The 25,773-nt window shown below is 42.4% G+C and overlaps 1 protein-coding gene across 1 annotated transcript in view; it reads left to right on the plus strand.

Moving 5' to 3' along the window:
- Positions 1-25,773, plus strand: part of KIF13B (kinesin family member 13B) — a 712,974-nt gene that overhangs the window by 442,251 nt on the left and 244,950 nt on the right. The window contains exons 19-22 of the mRNA XM_085613040.1: positions 2,364-2,510; positions 13,235-13,384; positions 15,790-15,918; positions 22,303-22,476. Coding sequence (XP_085469166.1) covers positions 2,364-2,510; positions 13,235-13,384; positions 15,790-15,918; positions 22,303-22,476 — 600 coding nt within the window. The remainder of the gene's footprint in view (positions 1-2,363; positions 2,511-13,234; positions 13,385-15,789; positions 15,919-22,302; positions 22,477-25,773) is intronic.

The following is a 25,773-nucleotide window of genomic DNA, read 5'->3' on the forward strand; positions in this document are numbered from 1 at the left end:
CTCTCAACCTTGGGGAACCTTCAAGAGTGAGCATCACTGCTCAACAGCATCACTGAGGTGAGACGTAAACCCTATTATCATGGGATTTTAGGATCTATGTAGGCCCTTCTGTCACAATAATAACCCGTTGGTGACAATGACTGGCATGACAGAATGATACATGACTAAAAGATGACCAAGTATTTCCTGTCAATTCCAAGCACGTCTTATAGAAAGATTGGAGGCACGCTGCCGATAAAAACTGCATAAAACTATTGATGATTGACAGTAAGGGGTGAAATGCTTTTGTAGGAAATGTAATTCAGCTGGTATTCAGTTTCTTGTATGTGCACTTTAAGTGCGGATCTCCTTGAAGAGCTGAATTCAACTCATTTGGGTGAGAACACTTCCCCTGTTCACAAACAGAGCATCATGGCACATTGTTACTCTAGCTCACAGAAACAGATGGATGGCACCGCAGTGCCACACTACACCTTTGGCCTCTTCACTACCTGGTACATGTTTAACGGCGTTTTCTAATGGCGTTTGCATTGGGAAACAGTCTCTTGCCCATGCATTTGGCATGTATTTGTAAGAGAATTGCTATTTTTGCTAGTTTTCGTTCTGAAATTTGACAATTTCTTTTAGGAGACTGGGCTTGTTTTTCAACTATTTAGCAAGTTTTTCTTCCTTAGTTTGCCACATGTTATTTCAAGTGTTTGACACACTTTGGGATAATGCTTCCATAACTTTTCTAAACGAAGGTTTTAGCCAGATATTTTTCTATGGGTCCAATCTAATGATCTAGTGTATTTTGTTCAAGAAATTAGCACTTTTTAATTTCCAAGTGCTCACGCACTTTCATTCAGAACTTAGATTTATATAAAGACTTAGGTACTCATTTTCTCAATAGGTTAGCATGATTATTCTTTTTAATTTTTTTGCATTCAAGTGTTCGGAAATTTGTATTGATTTGATCAAGAATTGAGAAATAATTTTTAGCAATTGCACTTCCCGTCATGTTATATTAGCACTTTAAAAGTTTTCCTTGGAATCGCTCCCAATCAAAAATGTGTTCACATTTATCATAATAATTTTATGGGCTTCCATCACCTCAATCCTCAAGAGTGTCCTCATTCTTCACTCTAGCTATGTTCTTAACCTAAGCCCTGAGAACATGAACATGTGCAGTTTGACCACAATGACTACATTTAGAAACCGCAAAATATCAAAAGCTTCTAAAATTGTGGCAATTGTTTGCATGACGTAGCAAGATCTGATGGTGCACTAAATATTCACCAGTAGTAAAACATTTAAGAATGGAAGGTTTGCAGACATATTTTAAAGTGGCTACTTCCTTACATTTTTTTGCAGATTAACCAAATTTGCTTCAAATTAATTTTGTATTGGAAAGTTGTACAGATTACCAGTGTGTTTAATCCACAGGCTTCTAACGGCCTGGAAATATTTATTTTGACCCATGTATTTTTTGCTGTTTCCACAAATGCACAGTTGTAAAAGATACCAGTTTGTTATAAGTTCCAAAACAATGTGAATTCCTATTATCCGTGCACAGACTATTCTGGTCATATAGCCATTACGGTATTGAATATACAAATAGTGCACTGATGCTAAATGCAAAGTTTAAAGCCTTTTGATCATGTGAGGTCCAGTCTGGATTTGGGTCCCTGTGCCACAGTAACACAACCCATCAAATAGCACATTTCTGCAAAAATAGTTTATTCTCTGTCATCATAAATCAACTGCCCATTAAAATTAGCTGCTCCCAGTCCTCTGATGCAGCTTGATCTGTCTGAAACTCTCCACCAGAAGACCCGTCATCTTGAAGATCTCCTTCAAAGCTTTAACCAACTAGAATCCTACCTGTTTAAACTCTGTCCTCTACCGAGTCTCATTCCTCTTCTGATCCCCAGGTCTTTCCTCTTCTATTTAATTTGTCCCGAAACATGTATTCCTTATTTTGTTTCCTCTTCTCGTTCCCCTTCTCCAACTGATTTTACTCCTATCTGTCCTCTGTAACATAATACCCTGTATGTCTCAAATCTTCCTTTGATGCTAAATTCTAATTTAAGTTGTAATATGACTCCCATATTATTGTGAAGATATTCTGATAACTGCAATATTGGTAATCCATTAATCCATACCTTTACCCATTGTTACTTATGTAAAGCTCTCTGCAATGATCGTAGGTGAAGTTGCACTATGTAAAGACATCAAATACAATATATATTTTTAAAAACTGGTCATCAGTAACCCTTAATAGCCGTTTAATAGCTATTGCTCCTGAGACCATTTTAGTATTTAATTTTATAGTTCATATAAGCCGCTTTTAAAAATCCTTGACATGGTTTTGTTTGTCGCAGCGTGGTGCTATGCTTAGTGAACCCGCGATCCAAGTGAGGAGGAAGGGGAAAGGGAAACAGATCTGGTCACTGGAGAAACTAGAAAACAGATTGGTGGATATGCGCGATCTTTACCAAGAGTGGAAGGCCTGCGATGAAGACAACCCGGTAAGTCACCTTCACCAACATGCTGCATTGTCTGTTTGTTATTCCCAGAGCCAAGATATACACATATTGTAAGTGAATGAATGAATATAGCATTTCTTAAGCGCGTAGCTACCCGAAGGCATCCCAGCGCTAGTAACCGCACATACGGAGAGAACCACAAACAGCATTAGGGAAAGAGCCATGTTTTAAGAGATTTCCGAAAAGTCAGATGGTTAGTTCCATAACCTGGAGGCATTATATGAGAATAACGGCCCCCTTGCTGCCATCCCCAGGATTTACAAAAGAACATGAACAGAGCATAGGAAAACTAGGCGTCCATGGTGAACTCTGATGATGAATGGACATAAAGGAACTTAAGGGCGATTGATCACTATATGCAGGCAATCTCTCTATTGCCCAAAAGAAAATCAAGCATTGGCAATGCCAGTTGGTCAGGCTTATAAAAGTAAGTACGTCTTCAGTTATTGATAGGGTTAAGCACTCAAGAAGTCCTCACACAAGCATTCTGGCGCTCATTCTTAGATTTGTGCATCCATTCATCCACCTACTGACTCGCTCTTACATTTACCCACTTAAAGAACTATAATAAATCACACATACATTCAAGAACATGTGCAAGGTAAATTATAAGAATAACAGTGGAAAGTGCAAACATATTGCTGCATGAACATGATTGTCATATGCTTGGCATATGCTTGCAAAAACAAATGAAATTAAACATAGTAGTGAGTGGCAATCTTGCAGCTGGATTGTATTTAGTGCATCATTGTTTAAAAGTTCCCGGATGACCGCGACATTCATAACAAACACGTTGGTTATCTTGGAATGGTAAAACAATGATACGCTGTGGAGAATTCCATTCCATTGCGGTTACCTGGTTAAGAGGTGGTGGCTGCCTGGGTGTAATCAGTCCTTTTGCACTGTTCAAGGAGCTGTATTATGTTTTGACAATGAAAATAAAAAGTGAAGGAAACGCATGAAAAGAGACCTAAAAAAGGATCAAATTGAAGACCAAAGTCCTGACCCTGAAGTACACTCAGTTTCACGAGGAGGTACATGTGTGATCAGATAAACGGCATCCCTCCCAAAGCAAGAAAACGAATGGATGTAGTAGCCTTACCCATTGTCTCGTACTGTATGCTGTCATGGATGAAAGCAGCGTGTAAATGACATTCATACCAGTGGCAAAAAAGAGCTGACCCAAAGTCCCTTTGTGGATCTGTATATATTTATTCCCTGAAAAACAAAGGTTAAAGTGACATTATAGTTGGGTCATAATGTCCGTTAAACTAAACAAAAAAAACAAACACTGAAATTCACTAGTTATATTATCTGTAACAGCTTTCTCGCCATGTCATGAGTGATGTACTATGTAAGGTCATAAGCAGTGCATGGCAAGGGCGCACGTCTCGCTTCCCAAATAAAGGCCCCCCGGGCCATGAAATGGCTCTGGGAGAGGTGGTCCCACGCCCCACTCCCCATTAGAACTTTTAATTGGTATCATGCCCTGGGGGATGCGGTCCCTGGGGCCATTTACTGGTTGGGGGGCAGTATGCTCCCTCCCTTATTCATAAAAATATTTCATTACAAAGGCCCCGAGGGATGGTGTCCCCGGGGCCATTCATTGGCTCGGGGGATGGTGGTGCACATGCCGTCCTCATACATTTTTTTTTTAAATGGCCTGGAGGGGGGATCCAGGCCTAGTGGTTCATGGTATCATCACTTAAGCCCAGTCAATATGGGTTTTAACTTTTTTGTTTAAGGACACGGGGACTTAGTCCAAAAATTGCTGCTATGTTGGTGTGAGGCAGCCAATCAAATGTAATATTTGGATCTCCCAGATCTACAGTACTACAGCATTTGTATATGTACATACATTTTGAATCTTATTTTCTTTAGGTACTGAATGGATTTACACCAAATCACTGCAGTTGTCCTGTATTGGTGTGCAATTTTCCTATTGGAAGTTGCATGGGGAAAACACATTTTGGGACGAAATGGAAAATAGTATTTGTAAAGCGCAAACAATTACCCGAGTGTGACAAGGCGCTGGGGGCGTCGGGGAGATTAAGCGAGCTATTGCCCAGAGTCACATGGTGATGGGCTTACCTGCAGCCGGCGATCGAAAAGTGAGCTCCCTTCTTCTGGAGTCAGGCACCCTGCCACTGCGCCACACCTCTTCTCTAGGGGACCACCCCCTTTTTGTCGGCCCTGCTTGACAGATCACCCCAAAATGTTTTAGGAAGGAGCCGAGGTGGATGAAACTTTTTTGGAACGTTTTGTGAAGATCCATCAAACGGCTGCAAAGTTAGTGGCAAACCAAACCAAGCCTTTCCTATGGAACCTGGTCCTAACTATAACTACACAGTGGTGACGGCCTCTGTGTAACTAAAAATAAATATATATATATATATATATATATATTTTTTTTTTATATTATTAAGCACCTTATGGCATATTACTTGCACTGCATAATTGTACTGTATGATTGTACGTATTGCGATATCTATAACTGTACAACAATTATGAATGAATCGAAAAAGTAGACATTATGTCTGTATTTACTATGAACACACTGACCATGTAGACACTTAGTCTGGTTGCTTACATGCCTTTTTTGTTTACAATTCTCGTTAGGAGCTACCATTATGTTATTGTACCAGCAAAACTGCAGTATGTTTTCCATTGCCATTGTAAAATCACATGGGGTGTGTTGTTCCCTTAAAAATGTTCACACAGACTTAGCGTGGTCATGTGATCAAGGCCATAGGACGTGGCCGAAATGCGCCATGGGCAGCACGAGCACAAAAATAAAACTGAATTACTAGCACCAGCTATATATTGGAGTCCGTTGCATCTGTTTTAGTGCACGCTTGCACTTGGATCTTTGTCTCGATATACACACACTGGATATACACACACTAAGACTGCAAAGAGTAAATCATGATCCAGAATCTCTCAAACAGGCTCAAGAGGAAAGCATAAGGAGGTTCCTGCAAAGAGGCTATTCACCTAAAACCATAGATAGTGCAATTGCGAAATCCGTGACAGTTACGCAATCAGATTTGATTCAGGGTAAACGTAATACAGAATTACTCACTGAGTCGGCCATTTCCACACAAGCGATTGAACAAGAATTCAGAGTTATTATGGAATTTAGCCAACAACATAAGGAAATACGCAGTATCTTAAAGTGCAATTGGCCTTTGGTGTTAGATGACCCCATAATAGGAACCTCTCTACTGAGCAACGTTTCAATCACACAGAGTAGGGCACCCTCTATGCGAGATAAATTGGTCAAGACAAGCCCAGAGATAATAGAAAGCTGCAGCTGGCTAGCAACACATAAAGGGTTTTTTAAGTGCAAAGTATGCAAACGATGCCAACATGGGGTCAACACAACAACTTACACAAACCCTTTCAGTCCTAAGAAGCACAAGATTCAGAAACTTTTAACCTGCAAAGCAGAATTTGTAGTTTAGGTCCTGATATGTCCGTATGGCTTACAATACATTGGGAGCACAAAACTCCAAGCGCATTTTACAGCATTTGCGAGCGATCAACAATCAGGACAATACGTACCCTGTTGCCAGACACTTCAGGGACTGGCACAGTTCAAAAAGCGAGGACCTAAAATATTTCCTCATAGTTCAGTGCCTGCAAGTAGAAGAGGAGGCAACAGGGAGGAAAAATTACACAGGTTAGAAACTAGATGTATTCTAGAAATGGATTTGAAACAGCCAGGAGGACTTAACATCACAGATGATTTACACACCTGCATCTAGTTTATGACACAGTAACATCAAATGAGAATAAATGAATATCACCGCTGCTACAGGTTCTAAATTATGAAATACAACTTTTTAATTTTTGTATCAGATGTTTTAAGTTATTTATATATATTTATGTATTTATATATTTATAGAACTTGACATAATTTGTCTGTATGTACAAACAAAATAGACACCCACTATTTATATCCACTACAGCCTAGCTGGGCGACTATACAAATTATGGAATAGATAATTCACCCACGAAAAGTCAATCGATTCTGACAAAATACGACATTTAACAAACCTGTCTCACGACATAAAAATTCCTAGGGTATTTAAATTATCATATTAGGCTTAACCATGCTGATACAAACTTTAACATTGAACTCAAGATTGTCTAAATTTTATTGAGTTGATACGAACATCATTTAGCTGATAAGGGGACAATGACAAACCGCTTTAAACTAAGTCACTCACATCCGCATTCAGCATATCAGCACTCCTTTTTTTTATTCATGAAAATTTAGCACAACACTTTTTAACGGTCATCACAATTGGTAATATATAAGAACTTTGATTTACAAAAAAATAAGCATGCCATGGTCTTTTTAACCAATTGCATTTATGTGAAAACTGGAACAATGACAAATGTATTTATTTAAGAGGAGGGGAAAGCAACTATAAGACGAAGGGATACAATTAATTGTCTGCAATTAAGCACAGTATATGTAAGACGTCATCCATTGTCTGAAAAAGCATGTTAGCATGATGAACAAAAATATTATACATTTATGTGCCTACTTTTTACTTTTGTACAACATGTGATTTGCTATTTTTAAGTACAAACTGCAAAAGGCTCGCTGCTAATTCTATTGTCACCGTGTTTATACAATATTTTACAGTCATTTTATACATGCAAATTCACCATGAGAAAGCATGAACTACTAAATCTAATATTTCTTCCATTGCCATGACTGACGTTTTCTGTAAACTCACGTAAAGCACATTGTCACTTTAAAAAGAAAGAAAATATACCGCAACATTGTCATGTGATCAAGGCTCCTTGAGAGTTGAAACGCGTAATGACGGCATCCAAATAAAGATTTGAAGAACACTGTATTTGTGGTCCGTGGTTTTGGATCAATCTGAAGGACTGGCGGAAAGCGAAATATATATATAAATATATGTATATGTATACGCACACACACAGTGTAAATGTTACATATTACACTGGTGGTGGTCAGGCCAGAGTAGTTATGATTGAGCCAGGAATATACCTTGTTTTCACGCTGTCATTTTCCCCCCAGGGAATTACAGTTGTATGACGTTACAACTCATTCCGTTGCAACGCATGCCTTTACCACGCATGCGTTACAACGCAAATGCAATTACTACGCATAACCTTTACCACACATATTTTTACAATGATTTTCGTTGTAAATCTATGCATGTTAATGGCATTTTTTGGGTAAAGGTTATCTCCGATCCCTGCCCCAATTCTATAAACTGCTCCCGATTCCCACCCACAAACCCTTTTATCAAATACCCCTCCTCTTAACCCTAATAATTTTCCCCATCTCTTCACAACCCCCTCATGCCTTACATTTTTATTTTTAAAAACGAAAATCCCCCTTACCTTTCCTCGACCTCTCCTCTTCAAGCTCCTCCGTTGTGATGTTGCACGTCGTAAAGAGGAAGCGGAAGTCTCTTTCTGTTTCCTCTAACAACGCCAATTGCCTCCACATAGCGACGGAAATAGGTCTCGCCTGAGCCAGCGCATGTGCTGCTCTGCGAGACATTTAGTAGGTGGGTTTTCCAAGTGCTGCCACAGGCTTTTGTTGGCCTAAAGCTTGCGTGCACGTGAGCAGCTGCCATTCCTCCGTTGATCGTGATCACTTACACTTTCGCGGGCCGCGCAGCCGTGTCATTTTCACAGCCACACCGCCAATGCTGGTTTCCTTTGCGTGCTTGTCTTGTTTCACTTTCGCATAATGACGGCACCCGCGCTTTACTTTTAAAATTAAAAGTAAAGCGCGGGTGCCGCGATTGTAGCAAAAGTAGAGAAAAAGATGTTTTTTTCTATTTCTTTACTTTTGAAGCAATCGCGGGCACCGGCGCTTTACCTTTAACCATGAGTAAAGCGCCGGTGCCGCAATTTGCAAAAGTAAAGAAATAGAAAAAAACATCTATTTCTTTACTTTTGCTATAATCGCGGCACCCGCGCTTTACTTTTAATTTTGAAAGTAAAGCGCGGGTGCCACGATTATAGCAAAAGTAAAGAAATACATGTTTTTTTCTATTTCTTTACTTTTGCAGCAATCGCGGCACCGGTGCTTTACCTTTAACCATGAGTAAAGCGCCGGTGCCGCGATTGCTGCAAAAGTAAAGAAATAGAAAAAAACATCTATTTCTTTACTTTTGCTATAATCGCGGCACCCGCGCTTTACTTTTAATTTTAGAGTTACTGAATCCTGCCTGGATTTCTGGATTATAACTACGGCTCTCTGTGGCAGCTGTATGCAGATGTGAGGGGCTTGAGTATGTTTGAGGCGAGAGTTGTGCTGTTATCTGCTGCTGACATTCCTTGAATGTTGCCCTCATTTCTCTGCAATGCAGTTATCTGCTCGTCCAATTATCCTTCATCCATTTGGCAGCCTTGGGCAGACGACGTGCTGAAAATGTGTCTCAAAATGGAAAGGATGGTGCTTTGTTCAGACAGGAGGAATGAAGCAACGGCGATTGTGCGTGTCCAAAGCCTCGGAGTGCTTTGACTACTTTGTCAGTGAGTGGCTCGAAGCCTAGCTCAGGCGGGCATTCAAACGCTGCTCTGACGCGGCCAATGAGATGGCAGCATTCATGGCACTTCAACTCAACTCTGCCACGGAAATGAGGTCTCCTGAAAGCAGCTGTTCGCATTGGCCAGAGAATTATAGCGAGCACCAGTGCCTAATTTGTAAACAAGCATTAGTATAGCCAATAGGTCTCGCCTTTGGGACCTGCTACATAACTAGATACTTATAAGGTCCCAAAGGCGAGACCTATTGGCTATGCCAATGTTTGTTTAATAATAGCCTTTACCACACATGCCTTTACTACATATTTCGTAGTAAAGGTACGCCTGGTAAAGGCTATTCGTGGTAACCACGTATGCGTGGTTAATGTTATGCATGGAAATGGCTGCGTTGTAGTGGCTGTTTCCCGGAATTACAACGCGGTCGTTACGACCGCGTTGTAATTCTGCATACCATTACCCCGCAAGTTGTAACAACGACTTGCGGAGGGGGGGGCGTTGGATGTTGGAATAGTATAATCTACTATTCCAACTCCAGTCTGTGCGGACAGTAGGGAAGGTGTTTGATTTTAAATCCCAACACCTTCTCCCCCCTTCCGCAAGTCGTTGTTCCGACTTGCGGAGTAATGGTATGCGAAATTACAACGCAGTCATTGTAACGACCGCATTGTATTTACCTGCGGGGAAAAAGTTTTGTGGTAAACGTTGTTTCCCTTGAGCCAGAGCTTCCATAGGAAAGGTATTTTTTGATTTCTTAAAAAAAGTTAATTCCGTTCAATTTGTGCAACACCTTAAAACCTGTGCTTATTACAGAAAATGATGACATTCCCTGTGACAGAATACCTGCTTACAAGCTTTAGCACAGTACAATAACAATCCACCCATTGAAGATTATTGCCTACAACATATGCTTTTCACAATATGTAAATCAGGCCTACTTGCTTTCTCAAAAGCACATGACTAGGATTGCCAGAGTGCAGCTCTTCTAGAAGGATAACCGACACAAAACTCTTGTGCGCTACAGTAATCTTTGAAATTCAATGTAAGAAAATGTCTCCCGCCAGGCTTAACTACAGAGTAATTCTCAATCCACTCCTAAATATATGCCTATTAACTTTAACATTTGTTTTTCACCATAAATACATCAGACTACCACCTTTATTGTCATTTTTTAATAATAGACAGACTAGGCCTTTAGACTTGATCATTGGCTTGTCAAGATAACCAATATTGCCCTGCTGTATTGAGCGCAAGATTTCCCAGAGTGCAAAAAGTTCAGTACATCCACTCTGTTTCAGTGGAAGCACATAACGTCTGCCAAATTAATTGCTATGCTCAAAGTAACCAACATGTGGTGAAACCTAAGTCCCTCTCTTTTTTTTTTGCAAAAACAATTTTTATTGCATATCTCAAATACAACTGGCATCTGCAAGAACCAAAGCATCATTGGCCTTCTCTCAAACATTAACACCAGCACGTAGTATCTTGTAAGCCAGTTCTGGTTACCAAAGCCATGACCCCAAACACCCCCCCAGCCAAATCTCCCTCCCCCCACCCACATGTCAGTGTGCCATACCCTCAGGTGCCGGGATAATTCTGTCTCGTAAGTAGCCGTGTTATCGGCCGCAGGCTACTCCTCACCCCCACGGGCTGGCGCCGAGCAAAAAGGGGAAGGGAAGCCCTCCTGCCCTCATACGTGACCCATCAACCGCCTCTCCACAGCTATACGGCTGCAGGCCGCTCCAGCGCGTCGGTGTCCTCCTCCGCTTCTGCACCCCACCCCCGGAGGTCAGCCACTAGCGCTAACCATGCATGTGCCATGGCTAATGCTTTTTCATCATTTTCCCGCAATGCTAGCTGCAGCCGGAGCGCACTCTCACTGCCCACCCATTTGGTGAAGGTAGTTCTCCACCTCGCAGCGCTGGGGCCAGATCTCGATTTCCAGTGCAAGGTAATTTCTCTTTTAGCCACCACAAGGCCTAAGTCACAAAACTTGCTCGTAACTTTCGTACGCGGCGTGTGGGGAAACCACAGCAGAAGACAAACTCCCATTTCTACCCTCAATTCCCGCCCCGTCACTTGTGTCAAGCAAGCAATGACCTCCCCCCAGTAGTCGCTTAGAACACCACAGGACCAAAACATATGCTTAAAGTCAGCTCCTTCCTCCCCACATCTAGGGCACTGCGGGGTGGGACCCCCAAAATATTGATATAATTTAGCTGGCGTCAGATATGCCCTATGCAAGATGAAATACTGCACCAATTTAAACCTGGCATTACGTGTACTTTTCCAGGCCCTCCTCTGCAACCTGGGCCACGTCAGGTCCGGGATGGGCTTCCCGATGTCCAGTTCCCATTTATCCTTCAACGCTGTCAAAGGGGCTAGGTGTTCCGTTGCCATTCTCTGATAGAGGCAGGTAATGCCCTTGACTGTGCCCGCAGCCATGACCACATACTGACAACCGGCCGCCGTCTGCGGTTCAGAGAGTCCCACATTCCAGTGTTTTTGTAAAGCCGCACCAGGGCCGCGTGGAGTAAATAGTCTCCCCTCGGGATCCTGCAGCCCCTGGAACGGCTGGAGCGCCCCATTGAGGTACAGGTCCCCCACCATCTGTATCCCCAGGTATTCCCAGTGAGCCAGCCTCGACCAATCCCCTCCATGAGGGAGGGCCGTGCACATACCCAATGGGATCTCCGGGGCATACGGGGTGAACAATGCCGACCCTTCGCAAGCTACGATTCCAACACAACCGGAGCGTTCGCTCCTCAAGCGTTAGCTGCGACAGCTCGAGGCGCTGCTGGAAGACAATAAAAGAAAGCACATGGCGCGGGATCACTCTGCCCTGTGGGCCTTCGGGGCCTCTGAACTCCCTAGCCACTGCCTGCGTGAGCCATTGTAGTTGGGCAGCCAGATAATACCACTCAAAGTCAGGCACAGCAAGCCCTCCCTCGGCTCTGGGCCGTCGCAGTGTGGCCAGCGCCACCCGCCGCCTGCCCGATCCCCAGATAAAGCCCGTGATCATAGCTGTGAGCTTACGGAAGAGCGACACCGGTATCCAAATAGGGAGCGTACGGAAGAAATACAACAGGCGTGGGAGCGCCACCATCTTCAGGAGCGCTACCCGCCCGGCTACCGATAGTGATAGGGTGCTCCAGAATCCAATACTGCCCGCCAGGCCCCTGAGCGCCCTCCCTACATTCCCCTCCAACAAATCTTGTTGGGTGCGGTAGATATGCACTCCCAGATACGGCAGACAGCTAGCCTCACAGCGGATTGCCCCCAGGGTGGGGGGGGTCCGCTCCTACTGGGCAATGGGGTAACCTAAGTCCCTCTCTTAGTACTTCTGAAAACACTTTTTTTCTGTTGACTACGTAAGGTCTGGCAACATGAGAACTGTCAAGCCAGACCTAAAAAGGAACTTGAAGAAAATTATGACTCCAAAACCAATCAGAATCTACTAAGTTTCAGAGGCCTCACTTGAGGGTGGGTGGGTGTTTTTGTGTACATTTGTTTATTAAAAAAAACATTAAGAACAATGTTCGACCGTGATTAAGATGATTTCTCTTTCTGGGCTTGTAGCAAGCACTTTACTAGCATAATCATTTTAGGCATTGGGTTGTACCTACTCCAGCCTTCCAGACAGTCCAAGACAAAGCAGTAGAACCTTTCTTGAACAGGAGATGCCAGTGGCGTGAATGGGGTAGTGTCCAAGATTTCAGTGGGCGGATCAGAGAATTGCCGGTTGTCTTCGCTCCCAAGTCTTGTATATTCAGTCTGATTGAGATCTGTAGGGGGACGGTGCATTTGCTAGTTACCTTGGTGTGCAGATGGTTTTCTTTCTGTAGAGGAGTCTAGAGGGGTTGAGTGAAAAGCATGAGTCTGCAATGGAAACATTACTTAAAGGGTTATGTTTTGACATATGCCATAAAGGTTTGGAAATGTGTTCTTTCACGCATGCGACCAAGGGCATCTCCTCCTTTGTTAGTCATCTACTGATTTGGAATTAATTCTGCGGCCTCATTTGAAATATGTTCTATGGGATACTTGATGACATATTGGTGTGTCTATTTCAAGGGTTTGTCTATGGCACAAGCAGAAACAATTACTGCTGAATTTGTTTTTCTTCTTTTACTAATGTGGCATCATTCTTTTTACTGAAGGTGATAAGGTCTTATTTTCGGCGAGCTGATCCCTTCTATGATGAGCAGGAAAACCACAGTCTCATTGGTGTGGCCAATGTTTTCCTGGAATCTTTGTTCTATGATGTGAAATTGCAATATGGTGTTCCAATCATCAATCAGAAAGGAGAGGTATGTATGACTGATAGCGCACCGAACGGATACTGCTTGGGTCTTCATCAGGTGATGCCCAGTTGTATGTCCTCAGCTGCGCTGGCAGTATTTAGAAACGATTGTTGACCACTGGAACCGTCGATCAGCAGACCGCATGAGACTTGCCTATTACAAGCCGGATTAGCGAGACCTAATCTCGAACTACTATCACAAATACTATTTGAGCATTTTGTTAATTCAGAAATATTCTTTACATTTTGAATATGCTAGAAACAGCCTTACATTAATTGCATTTGTCATGGAGTGCCTGTCTATACTTCTCCATCCCACAAACATCTTCATGAGTGAAATCCAAGTTCCTATATGTAAGGGTGGCCTGGAGAGACTTTCTCTCTCATTTAGGAGACACTGGTGGTACTCAGGGTACACAGGAAAGGAGGCAGTTTGTGGTCCATTCTAGAGCATATAGGAAATGGGTTGCTTCTTACAGCACAACATATCTAGTTTTCTGGTGCAGAGTTCATTGCATCTTTGCTGTTAATAGCACTTTTCATGCTGGTTTAACCTGGTGAGTGCAGCTTAGTATCTGTCTGTCTATCTGTCTGTCTGTCTGTCTATCTGTCTATCTATCTGTCTATCTATCTGTCTATCTGTCTGTCTGTCTGTCTGTCTGTCTGTCTGTCTGTCTGTCTGTCTGTCTGCATACCGGTCTGTCTGCATACCGGTCTGTCTGCATACCGGTCTGCCTGCATACCGGTCTGCCTGCATACCGGTCTGCCTGCATACCGGTCTGCCTGCATACCGGTCTGCCTGCATACCGGTCTGCCTGCATACCGGTCTGCCTGCATACCGGTCTGCCTGCATACCGGTCTGCCTGCATACCGGTCTGTCTGTCTGCATGTCTATATTTCTGTCTGCATATCTTTTTGTCTATCTTTTTAGACGCTGGGGGCTTCTGGCACAAGACATAATAGAAAAGCCTAACAAACAGCTTGTTTTAATGGAATCATACATGTCAACATTTTAGAGCAGGAAAGTGGGAGATTTTGAAACAAAATTCAGGGAACTGTATTTTCCACATTGACTTCTTTTGACGCAGAGGCAATCTTTAGCAAAAGACAGTTCAAATAAAGCCATTTTTTGTTTAACAAATCAGGAATACCCCACCTGAATCAGATCTATTGGCATGTATGTGGAATGGAGCTGCCCTTAAGCCAGACTTTATATAAAACGACACAGGACTGAAGCCCTGCAAATAAGCATTTTGTTTAAAGAGTAGAGCAAGAAGACAGTGTAGGCAAGGAAATGCATAAAAACATATGAAAATATACAGTATGCTGTTCCTGTGGACTATGTTTGACAGCCAAATGTGGTTAAAATGTGACCCTAAGGTCATGCTTGTTTACTTTTGGTGGCTTCTTATATCTGTACACTTCATCCTCACCGGAGTGTTTCACATTCCTGATACATTCGGTGAGTGAGGGGGGAAGGGTCAGCTTGTCATCTGGTAAAGGTCACAACTAGACAGTTCAGTTCAGTTATATAGCGCCCATTAGGGGGAGTTGACCATTCTAATTGTATTCTTTTTGTGCATTCATGGTACACATGCTTGTTTTTTTAGTTTTCTATAACAAATTTGGCTTTTTTATGATATGCTGACTTTGTTCATGTATATGTCCATTGATCAGGCTGAATGTGGGAATAATGCATTGTTGTTCCAATGCAGAAAAGTTCCTTGGAACACGTCCTTTTTTTTTGTCAGTGTGTGTATGAGTGATGGAGAATGTATGTTTGGGCCCAGTTAGAATATGCATGCATGTCAACGTTAAAGAGCCTTCTAGAGCAAGAGCCTAGTCGGGAAACATCAGAGCACCGTAATGCAGAGGAGTTTCGTGGAGAAAACGTATTGGTTAGTGGAGTTAGGGTCGCTTCCGTTAGGCATCTAGGTGGGTTAAGTTACACTTGGCATGGGAAGAGGTCAAACATGCTATTTACTGGCTTTACCTGTTGTACACGTTAGGTTTGCATAGTATCTGAAAATACATTCACAATCACAGTCATAGTGTGAAATGTGAAATTGTCTTTCTGTGCATGAAGCAGTCCTAAATGTGTTCAAAGTCCTTTTCTTTTAAAGGCAGACTCATTTGTCAGTATTTTGAGGCACATATGTACTGCTCGTGGGCTCTAATTGTATTCCATATTTAGTGATCTGGTTGTGAGCTATTTCACATTTTACCTGGCACATCTTGTGTAAAACTGTGTATCATGGACTTCAGAAGTGTTTTTGAAACTGTGAAATTATTGAGCAGTGTTTGTTGAACTTTTGGTACTCAAGCACATGCAATTTCTCGGAGGCCAGTTGAAATTTGATGGATTTTGTTTGAAAATAGCCACTGCTTGATCTTTCGGTTTCTGCTCTTCAGGTTTCAGGACGCCTTCATGTGGAAGTGGTACGTGTCAGCGGAGATATTAAGGACCGGATTGGCGGAGGTGATGATGGATTTGACGGATCAATTGAAAATGAAGCCCAGGAGCAAAAGCTTGTGTGCAAGGTAAGTTATTAGTGGACTGTCTTATTAACACTGCATCTTCAAAGCAAGATGACTATAAGATTTCAAGAAGTACCATTTTGGGAGGAATTCTTATAGCATCTCTTGTATATTCTGTTTGGTAACATCAGTAGTTAGCTTGAGACAGTATGCACATCTACACATGAATTGAAGGTGCTAAATCTTTTACAAATGTGACATTAAAGTTTGATGGTTCCCTATTCCTCATCCTATGTTTCCTCTGTTCCAACATAGACCCGTATAATATCTGTTATTGTTGTTCAGCCTGCTCTGAGATACCATTGAGACAGATACATTCTGCTTCTTAGACCGTTCATTGTTTGGCCAAAAGCCTGCAGGATCACAACCTTTCAAGACCCTTTTGGTACCTTCTGTCCAGAAAAGATGTCCGAAGGTATAAACGGAAACATTAAATTTACATTTTTATTTATTATACCTCACGTTCATACATTTAAGTGTTATCTTGGATACCTGATTATACAGGCATTTTTATAGTGGTCTGCCATAGTCTTCAGACCCTCCCACCCCAAACCATCTATAAATTACTTTGTATGTTTGAGCCAAATGTCAAGCATTTCCGTGCCTTTCTGTCTCTAGATTAGAGCATCCCAGTGGGGAGTGCAGAGATCTTAGAAGGGATTCCTAGTAGGGCACAGTCATGATTTGTAACCAGCATTGGCAAATAATTGTTTCAATAGGTCTAACAGGCAGAGGTGTGGCAGACTCTGCTGCAGAGTGCTCACTCCACAGCAGAGCATCAGTAAGAATCAGTGCGATTGGCCTTTCATTGTATTGGGAGCGGGCCGATCGGCTGTGCAGACCCTCCTGGGGCGTCTTCCTTAGGCGGCAAGGCTCCAGACCTACGGCGCACAGTCAGATCCACTCTGAGGAAATTCAACTTGTACGCAGTGGTCCCGCTGTGCCTCCAGCGCCCTGTAGCAGCGGGAGGTCCCAACTGCAGGAGGCGCACCAGTCACGACCGCGTAGGAGCGCAGAACGCTCCCGCGGTCAAAGCGCAAAACGGGCAAAATAACCAACAGTTTAAAACAAACAAATCGTACAGTAACTCGGCGAAGCGCCTTCAGCGAGTAAACGCGATGTCAATGGCAAGAGAGCACAACCTACAGATAATTATTATACAGTAAGCAGAACACTTCAAATATACATAGAAAAAAAAACAGAAGCTCTTATCTCGGCACGGCACTTTTTTCTACTTCTTTCCCAAGTGTTCATGGGAAATGTAGTTGATTATGTTTTAAATAATGGCTGCTATTGAAAATAAAGTGACGAAAGAAGGCATAATCCTTGCCTCCGGTCCTGACAAAGAATAACTTTTGGCAGAAACCATGCAACTTTCATTTGTGTGTAGGGCTTACCATTGTTCCTTAACATTAGCAGCAAGTCTCCTTTGCTCTGTGCTAAGACCTGTATGTTAAGCAGTGTACCCCCAGCGACCATTTTGTGTTAACAAGTCAGTGAAACCAGCACCCCTTTCCCCCCCTGAGACAGCAGTCATCTGCTGTAAACTGTTTAAACTGTGCACTTCGTTTTTTGGCCAGGAACGGAGGTAAAGCTTTATACAAATAGTGTTGCTGGAGGACAAGTTTGTCAGGGTCTTACCAAAGTGTGGAATTAAGCCTCTGAATAGAACTGCTCCCCAGTCCCAGCCCCACCCCCAGTCCAGCAGACCTAGGACTGCTATTGGTTTTCCCCAGCTCCAAGCAAATCTGAGCCCTCCTCTCACACCTGCCCTGTCCCCTTAAGGCTTTGCTGGGTGCACCCCAATCATTCTCCCCCTTCTCCCCTATCTTGTGAGTTGCAGCCTACCTGTGCCCAGATTGCAGTGAGCATAGTCCAGGAAGTGGTAAGGAGGCAGACTAGTGCTGTCACTTTCCTAAAAAAGTTTTTAAAAAATGATTTTCCCTACCTGTGATTGCATCATCTTATTTTTTACTTTTTATATGTATTTACCTGTCTTTGTCTGTGGTTGTTACAATTTAAAATTGTAGTTTTAACCTGCCAGTGAGTGCGTAATTTATCCCATTTTTTTGTTCTTAAACTTGTGGTTTTTCCTGCCCGTGACTGCTTCCATTTAACCTGTTGAATTGTGGGATTTGCAGTCCAAACTCTGTAGTTTTTCCCTCTCGTTCCCCGTGACTATCAGTTTTTCCCTCCAAATGTCTCCTTTGCTCTGTGCTGAGACCTGTATGTTAAGCAGCGCACTCCCAGCGACCATTTTGTGTTAACAAGTCAGTGAAACCAGCCTCCCCCTTCACCCTGAGACAGCATTCATCTGCTGTAAGCTGTTTAAACTGTGTTTAATGGGGACTGTGCACTTCGTTTTTTGGCCAGGAGAGGGAGTAAAGCTTTATACAAATAGTGTTGTTGGAGGACAAGTTTGTCAGGGCCTTACCAAAGTGTGGATTGAGCCGGTCTGTCTCCTAGGAGATTTTTTGAATAGAGGAGCAGCTTCCAACTCCCTGGCCAGCGAACCTTGTCTGAGGTAGCTGGGACCTTATATAGTCTGATTTTGTTTGGTACATGTGTACACTGATTGGTGGTTGTATCTGATGTTTCTATTGGATTACGGTTCTGATTGGTTTCTGGGTCTGTGATTCAATCAATGTAGGGTTGGGACAAGGGCTAGGGTTAGGCCTTTAATTGGAAGTAGCGATTAGGGCTTCTGGTGTTATTGGTTGCTGGACTAGGTGTGGGACTAAGAGTAGGGTTAGGCTTTCTATTGGAAGTAGGGACTAGGGCTTCCTGTGCCATTGGTTGCCTGGACTAGGATTGAGACTACTGGTAGGGCTAGGGCCTCTATTGGACGTAGAGATCAGGGTTTTTGAAACTGATTGGGTGCTTGGACTAGGGCTAAGAAGATTGGCTGTGTAAGGTCCTGGTCTCCTATTGGTGCTAGATTGTAGGGGTAGTGTTGTGATTGGATAGTGTTAGGGCTAGGGTTCCCATTGGCTGAAGGGGTCACCTGACTACTAGAGCTATAAAGGGCCAAGGCTTAGGGTATCTCAGCCTGGGCCTTGAGGCTATGGGTGAAGAGGACAAGGGTAGTGCCTGTTTGAGCCTGTTCGAGACTGGTCGGGACCAGGGCCAGAAATGCTGCCCATTTTCCCATTCAGTAATATGTGTCCCTCTGTATATAAGCATTAAATTCACTATAGATATGTACCTATCTTTGTGTATTGATTTGTATAAACATGTAGAATAATTATGTTGTTATATAAACAACAAAATCATCTTTGGTCTACATGTACTTGCTTCCATTATGCATCTATGTAACTCCATGTACGTGGATCTGTGTGTCTGTTACTTTTCTCCTGAAAAAGTATATCCAATGCACTACCCAATTTCTCATCATGTACCTCTATCAATATCTTTAATCTGCATATACTTACTTCCTTTATGCATCTATATACTTTCAATGTACTTGTGGATCTATAAATTTATCACTTGCTTCTAATTTAGCATTTCCAATGCACTACCCTATTTCTCAGCCTATACTTCTCTCAAAATATCTTCTAGCCCAATGTTCTGACTCATCTCAAACTTCTTTCTACTACTCTTTCCAAGGCACTACCCTGTCTCTCATCCTGTACATCTATCATTACATCCTCTACACCCACTTTCTCATTTATCCCAAACCCCATACCACAACTATGTTCCCCAAAATAACCCTTTCTTGACTCTCACCTACTCTACCCCTCCTTGCATCATCTGACACTTCTTTTACTATACCAATCCCCCACAACAAACCTTTCTAAACTCTTCCCTCTGACTCCTCCCCTCCAAAAAGCCTTTTTACTCATCCAAAAGCCTCCTCCTACTGCTATGACCTAAAAAAAAGAAATCCTTCACTCTTCTATCCCTCCACTATCATTTTCAATCAAAATAACAGACTAGCATGTTCACTTATCTAATTCCATATTCCACTGTACTAATTCACCACTAATCCTTTATGGGTTCCAGAGTAGCCTGCTACTTGCCAACAAAGCGTTTCAACACCTCATCAGGGTTACAAGCGCTATATAAATGCAAACCTTTCTCCCTTTTTTACCCCTCCCCAACCCTTCTCAATCCAAATAACTGACTAACATATCCACCACTCAAATTACTTCATATTTCACTACACTAATTATCAACACTAATCCTTTATGAGTTCCAGAGTAGCCTGCTACTTGCCAGAAAAGCGCTTCAACACCCCATCAGGGGTAACAGGCGCTATATGAATGCAAACCTTTTTTTTCCCTTCTATTCCTCCGCTTTCCTTCTCACTCCAAATAACTGACTAATATCCACCACTCAAATTTCTTTCATATTTCACCATACTAATTCACCACTAATCCTTTATGGATTTCCGAAGTAGCGTGCTACTCGCCCAAAAAAGCGCGTCAACACCCCATCAGGGGTAAGAAGCACTATATAAATACAAACCTTTTTTCCTCTTCTATGCTTCTGCTATCCTTCTGAATCCAAATAACTGACTAACACATCCACCACTTAAAATGTACTTGCATGTTTCACTAGACTAATTCAACACTAATCCTCTATGGGTCCCTGAGTAGCGTGCTACTTTCTGAAAAGCACTTCGACGCCTCGTCAGGGGTAGTAAGCGCTATACAAATGCCAATACAATACAATACAAGTACTTAATGTTACGCATTTCAAAATGGAGAGAGGAGGTGGGCCACCTTGAATTATTTGTAAGGAGCATGAAGTGTTTCGGTTCTTGTCTTATTTATGATAACAATGCTTCCATACACAGACGAGAGAAAAGAGGGCATAACTGTTCAATCAGCCACTTATTTTTATAGTGCTGCCTGCCCCAGAATGGCCTTGGGGAGCTGCAGAATCATGTTCTCTGCTAAATGGTTACAATAGCACAATCCTGCATTTGGACTTTGCATGAAGAAAGTGTCAGCAGTTCATTTTTACTGTCATCTGAAAGTAATTCATCAAGAATTAGTGTACTGGATCATCTTTGTTAGGGTCCTTTCACTCAGAATTTTTTTTTCTCATAAATGCTGCATATGATTTGCTTGGTCTATCACTAGGCCCTTTCCTGTTGGTATTGGTTACTTATATGTTTGGAGGTCATTCAATGGAGGATGGTTTCGCGAGGATAACGCCATTTGAAGAAGGGATGGTTCTTCAGGAGTATTGCTGTTTAGTTTTTAGTGCCGGTTATGCTGTAGAAAAGTGCTGGGAGTACCTCAAGAAAAAGATGTGTTGTAGTGATGGCAAATGAATTACCTTCTAACCAAAGGTAATTGTGTAAATATTTAAGTACTAGTTACATGGAGCGGCCAGTAGCATAGTCTTATATTTTTTGTACTTTTGGTCAAGTCGGTTTACCAGGCACCAGTATTTCTACAAAATAATTGCTTGTGTCCCGTCACCTGCCTTTAAGTGATTGAAGGGATGCAAACTAGGACTCTGGTGTCCCTTTAAAGGAGTCTTCAGGGCTCTAAGCACTCTGATAAATTAATTATAAGTGAGATTCTTTTTGACAAATGTAACTATCCAGTTTTGTACCAAAACCTCAGTTATTCATCGACCATGCAAATTTTTCCAAGATGGAACCTTCTTTTATCCTTCCTTCTTACAGGAAACCATAGCACCACTCAGGGATCAGTTATCATTTTGCATAATGCTGATCTTGTTATATACTACGTCAGTGGATTGGGAACCTGTTATTAAGGGGAAATGGGAAATCATTGATCATTACAGTAACTGGATCCAATGGTGAATTGAATCAATATTGGAACCCAGCTCTCTATATTGCCTTCGATATACTATATTAACAACAATGTGCAGTTATGTTCAGATTTTAACAACAGATTTTATTTGTCATTTGCACATAAGAGGCAGTGCTCTGTAACCCCAGAAGCCACTACCGCACAGAGTTACATGGAGCTACAACGCAAAGGACAATTCGTTTTGTGTTTTTTGGTAAAGAAAAACAGAACACCGAAAACAAACCAAGCAATTACATTCTTTGATCTATAGTATAGTCTCGGATCTCCACCTCCCCTCCCACCACCCCCCCCAAGTTGCGCTTCGCTCACTGAAAATCGCTCACCCACCCGCGCCCGGTAACCACAAAGGGAGTAAGGACCACGACCTATCCACCCTGGTAGAGACCCGACAGATTTTAAATATCTTGTAATGCTGAAGAATTTCACAGTATGGTAAATACTTGGTTTGTATATGTATGCAATAAAAAGGAATTATTCAATTGTGATGTAAAATGTAAAGGTGTGTGACATCTATAAAGACTTATAGTTTTCATGTCTGCTCATATGAGGAATTGTATGAGAATTAACTCCTTTCCCTTGTTCATTCTCCCACAAGATTAAAATACTTCAAGCAACAGGGTTGCCTCAACATCTCTCCAACTTTGTTTTCTGCACATACACTTTCTGGGACCAGCCGGAAGCTGTCACCGTGGCCCCCGAGGTAGACCCCACCACATCATCTCCTGTCAGCAAGGAACCACAGTGCATGGTTGTGTTTGATCACTGCAAAGTAAGTTATAATTCATTTATCATCTAGTTTCATATGCATTTGTGGAGTAGAACAATTTTGATGACTACCTTTGGCAGGATTATACATCCCTGTATATACTGTGTAAAGATTCGAGGAAGGGGCCACATACAGATGTTTAATGATGTCACAGCGGGTTAAGCGAATATTGATGACTGATGCTACCTGATCTGCAGTAGCATCTTTGTAATCTTCACAAATAATCACTGGCATAAGTAGGTAAATTAATGTTGGCATGTTGGGTTTATTATGCATCAATCTTGCCTTCAATGAGTCTTAAGGGGATTGAGTGACTGTTTCTGTAATCATAGTTTGTCATGCCCACTCTGTATTTGGTCATGCAAAAGCTATAAGAAAATTAGAATGTGAAATTCCCTGGCAATTGGGAGAAACTTTTCAATTCTGTTTAGGACACTGAGGTGAGGATTATCCCACCAAGACTTTACAATAATATTCATGATCCACCCCGGATATATCTGCCCTGTGCCTTGAGGCAACCTCTGACCTCCTTATCCAAGGGCTTTCTACTGCTTACCTATTGGTCCACTTGTTATTGCTGTGCTCGAAATGCATTTTGCAGCCAATAGCAATATCTGCCTGCCCAGCGACTCCAGTGCATCAGAGAAGTGTAGTGAAGCCTCTGTGACGTCCACAGACTGTTCATCCGAGGGCCATTTGAACTGTCACTCTTTTACCTCTTCTCCCCGCAGGTTGTTCAGAAGCTATGACCACTTTAATTATACTGGCAATAGAGATGAATATGGCCAAATATGGACTGTACTGTTAAGGTTGATTCAGAGCCTTCCTCGCAAAATCATCTGGCCGTTCTGCATTCAAAATTGCCGCTGGATAGTGCCCAACAACTGCCTGCCTACATGCACTCCACAGACCTTGGATGAAATATATCCTCCGGGTCTAACATCTTGTGCAGTTTCTTGAGCTCCATGACCCCCTTGGCTGGCTTGTCCTCTGTCCTGGAATGTTTGTGTCGTCAAGTCTCCTGGGTCCAGGTTTTTCACCTGACTCCTCACCCTTGTCAGGGTCTCTTGACTTCTCCCTGTCATTGAGGCCTCCCTGTTGCAGGGAACGTTTATCCTCTCCGAGTACTCCCAGGATACTCGTGTCCCCAGAACTTCTTAAAAGAGTTTGCACATCTATTTTCAAGTAGACCTGCCTAAGTGTTTAAAAGACGTCCAAGGGACGGATTGTCATCAACTCTCCTTTGGCCGTAGCCTTACTAAAGGCTTTTTGAATGCACTGGGGTTCTCTTGGGGAGAAGGCCCTCCATCCTCGAAGTGCTTTTGGATGCTAGTGGCAGTATTTGCCTGCCCAGCGACTACAGTGCATCAGAGAATCCCCTCCGTAGTGAAGCATAAGTGGCATCCACAAACTCTTCATACAAGGACCATATGAATTGCCCCTCTTGCACCTCCTCTCGTATCTCTTCTCGACATGTTGTTCTGTAGCTATGGCCACTTTAATTGTACTGACAATGGTGATGTACATGGGCAAATATGGCCTGTAATGTTAGGATTGATTCAGAGTCTACCTCACAGATACTTCTGCCACTCCAAAACTACCCCTGGATAGACTGGGCAGGACTCGACAACTGCCTGCCTACACACTCTTCTTCTCGCTCAAAGCCCAGGCCACCAGACCAATTCAGAATGCTCCCCAATCGGTAGCAGGATGATTTGATATACCTTGGCCAGCTGTATTTGTATGTTTTCAAGAGATATCGGCGCAATACTTGCAGCTCAGCATCTCTTTGATCTCCCAGAACAAGAGACCATCGAGATACACCAAACATCTGGCCCCATTTCTCTGTGCCACCTACTGGTGTATGAGCATTACCGCACTGCCCATCCACACGCAGCCATTCACTCCACTCTTAAAATGAAGTGCAGAATGTGGCTAAGCTCCCTCAGGGCTTCCTGCCTGTGCCCGGTGTTCAGCCTGTGTATGGTACCTGCCTCCTAGAGGGGAGAAGCTCTGTTAATAGTGCCCAAAACCTGCCACACCAATGGATGTAAGTGAAACCTATAGTAGAAGCACAGTATCGTACTGCCATCGTAACAATTCAGTTATAGGCATATTACACAAGAAAAATCAGTCATCTGATCACAGAGCAGCGAGGAAAGAAAAGATGCTTTTCCTTGGGGTTTGTCTTATATGGATTTGGAGGACCGTAATTGGGGGACAGTTAAATCTGTACCTTAAATTCATGGGATAAGTAGTCCTAATTGTTATAGAGTTAATGTTAATTTGGGGCTGCTGAGCAATAAATTGAGAAAGATAAATGCATAATCGAAGTCTTTGGTCATGACATAGAACGGTTTCTCTTGAGTTCTTGAATCTTCCTCATTTAAACATTTTTGAAAACAATCCGTTTCGGTAAAAGATGTGTTGGTTTTGCTTATCTAAACTAATTTATGAAAGCTCATTTTCTCCATAATTTTTTTGTTATATGTGTCAACAGTTGTTGTTGTGGTGGTAGATTAGACTTGGTCTCACAATGATCATTCATTTTGTTTTGCCCATCTATATTATTGAAGACTTTGAAGTGTGTGCTTTTGAAAAAGAGAATTTATCATTGATGGGCAACCACATCGGGATATCTGGGACCGTTGATACTGATGCACTGGAAGCCTTCTGAGATGACCGGCACCATTAAAATTGTTATACTTTTGTTTTGCGACGATCTTGAAACACAAGGAGTCTCAGTTAATTGCATGAAAGTCAGAATCCGCAAAGCATCAGAAATAAAATTCGCATGAGACGTGCCGTTGATATACTTGATTCATCATCCCTCCACCACGAATGATTTGGTTCTACACATAGCGACAATTAAATTGCACCGTTATGTTATCTTTGAATTGACGAAATTAATCTTGGTCATTCACCCGCTATAATTTGGTAATTTCCATAACGCAGATCTTGCCAGTGCTTTTGATTCTTGCATGATATTTCTAATATAAGTAGGATGAGTGTGTATTTCTAACTGCTAAAACTTCTTTCTACGATTAAGAATGCCAATGGATCTAGCTTAACAGCACAGTCTTTCAGATGAAAGGCAGATGTTCTCATTACAGTATCCCCATAAACACCACATCTTTACAGAAACAGATCCACATTACTGTCCATTGGGAGATCCCCAAGAAAAACACATGCACCGGGAGATCCCCAAGAAAAACACATGCACTCAATTCCCTGAAGTGATTTCAGTCAAGTTTTTAACCTTTTGGATATTTTCATGTCCCTGCAAAAAGTTGCATCTGA

The sequence above is a fragment of the Triturus cristatus genome, chromosome 6, assembly GCF_964204655.1.
Source record: "Triturus cristatus chromosome 6, aTriCri1.1, whole genome shotgun sequence".
NCBI lineage: Eukaryota > Metazoa > Chordata > Amphibia > Caudata > Salamandridae > Triturus > Triturus cristatus.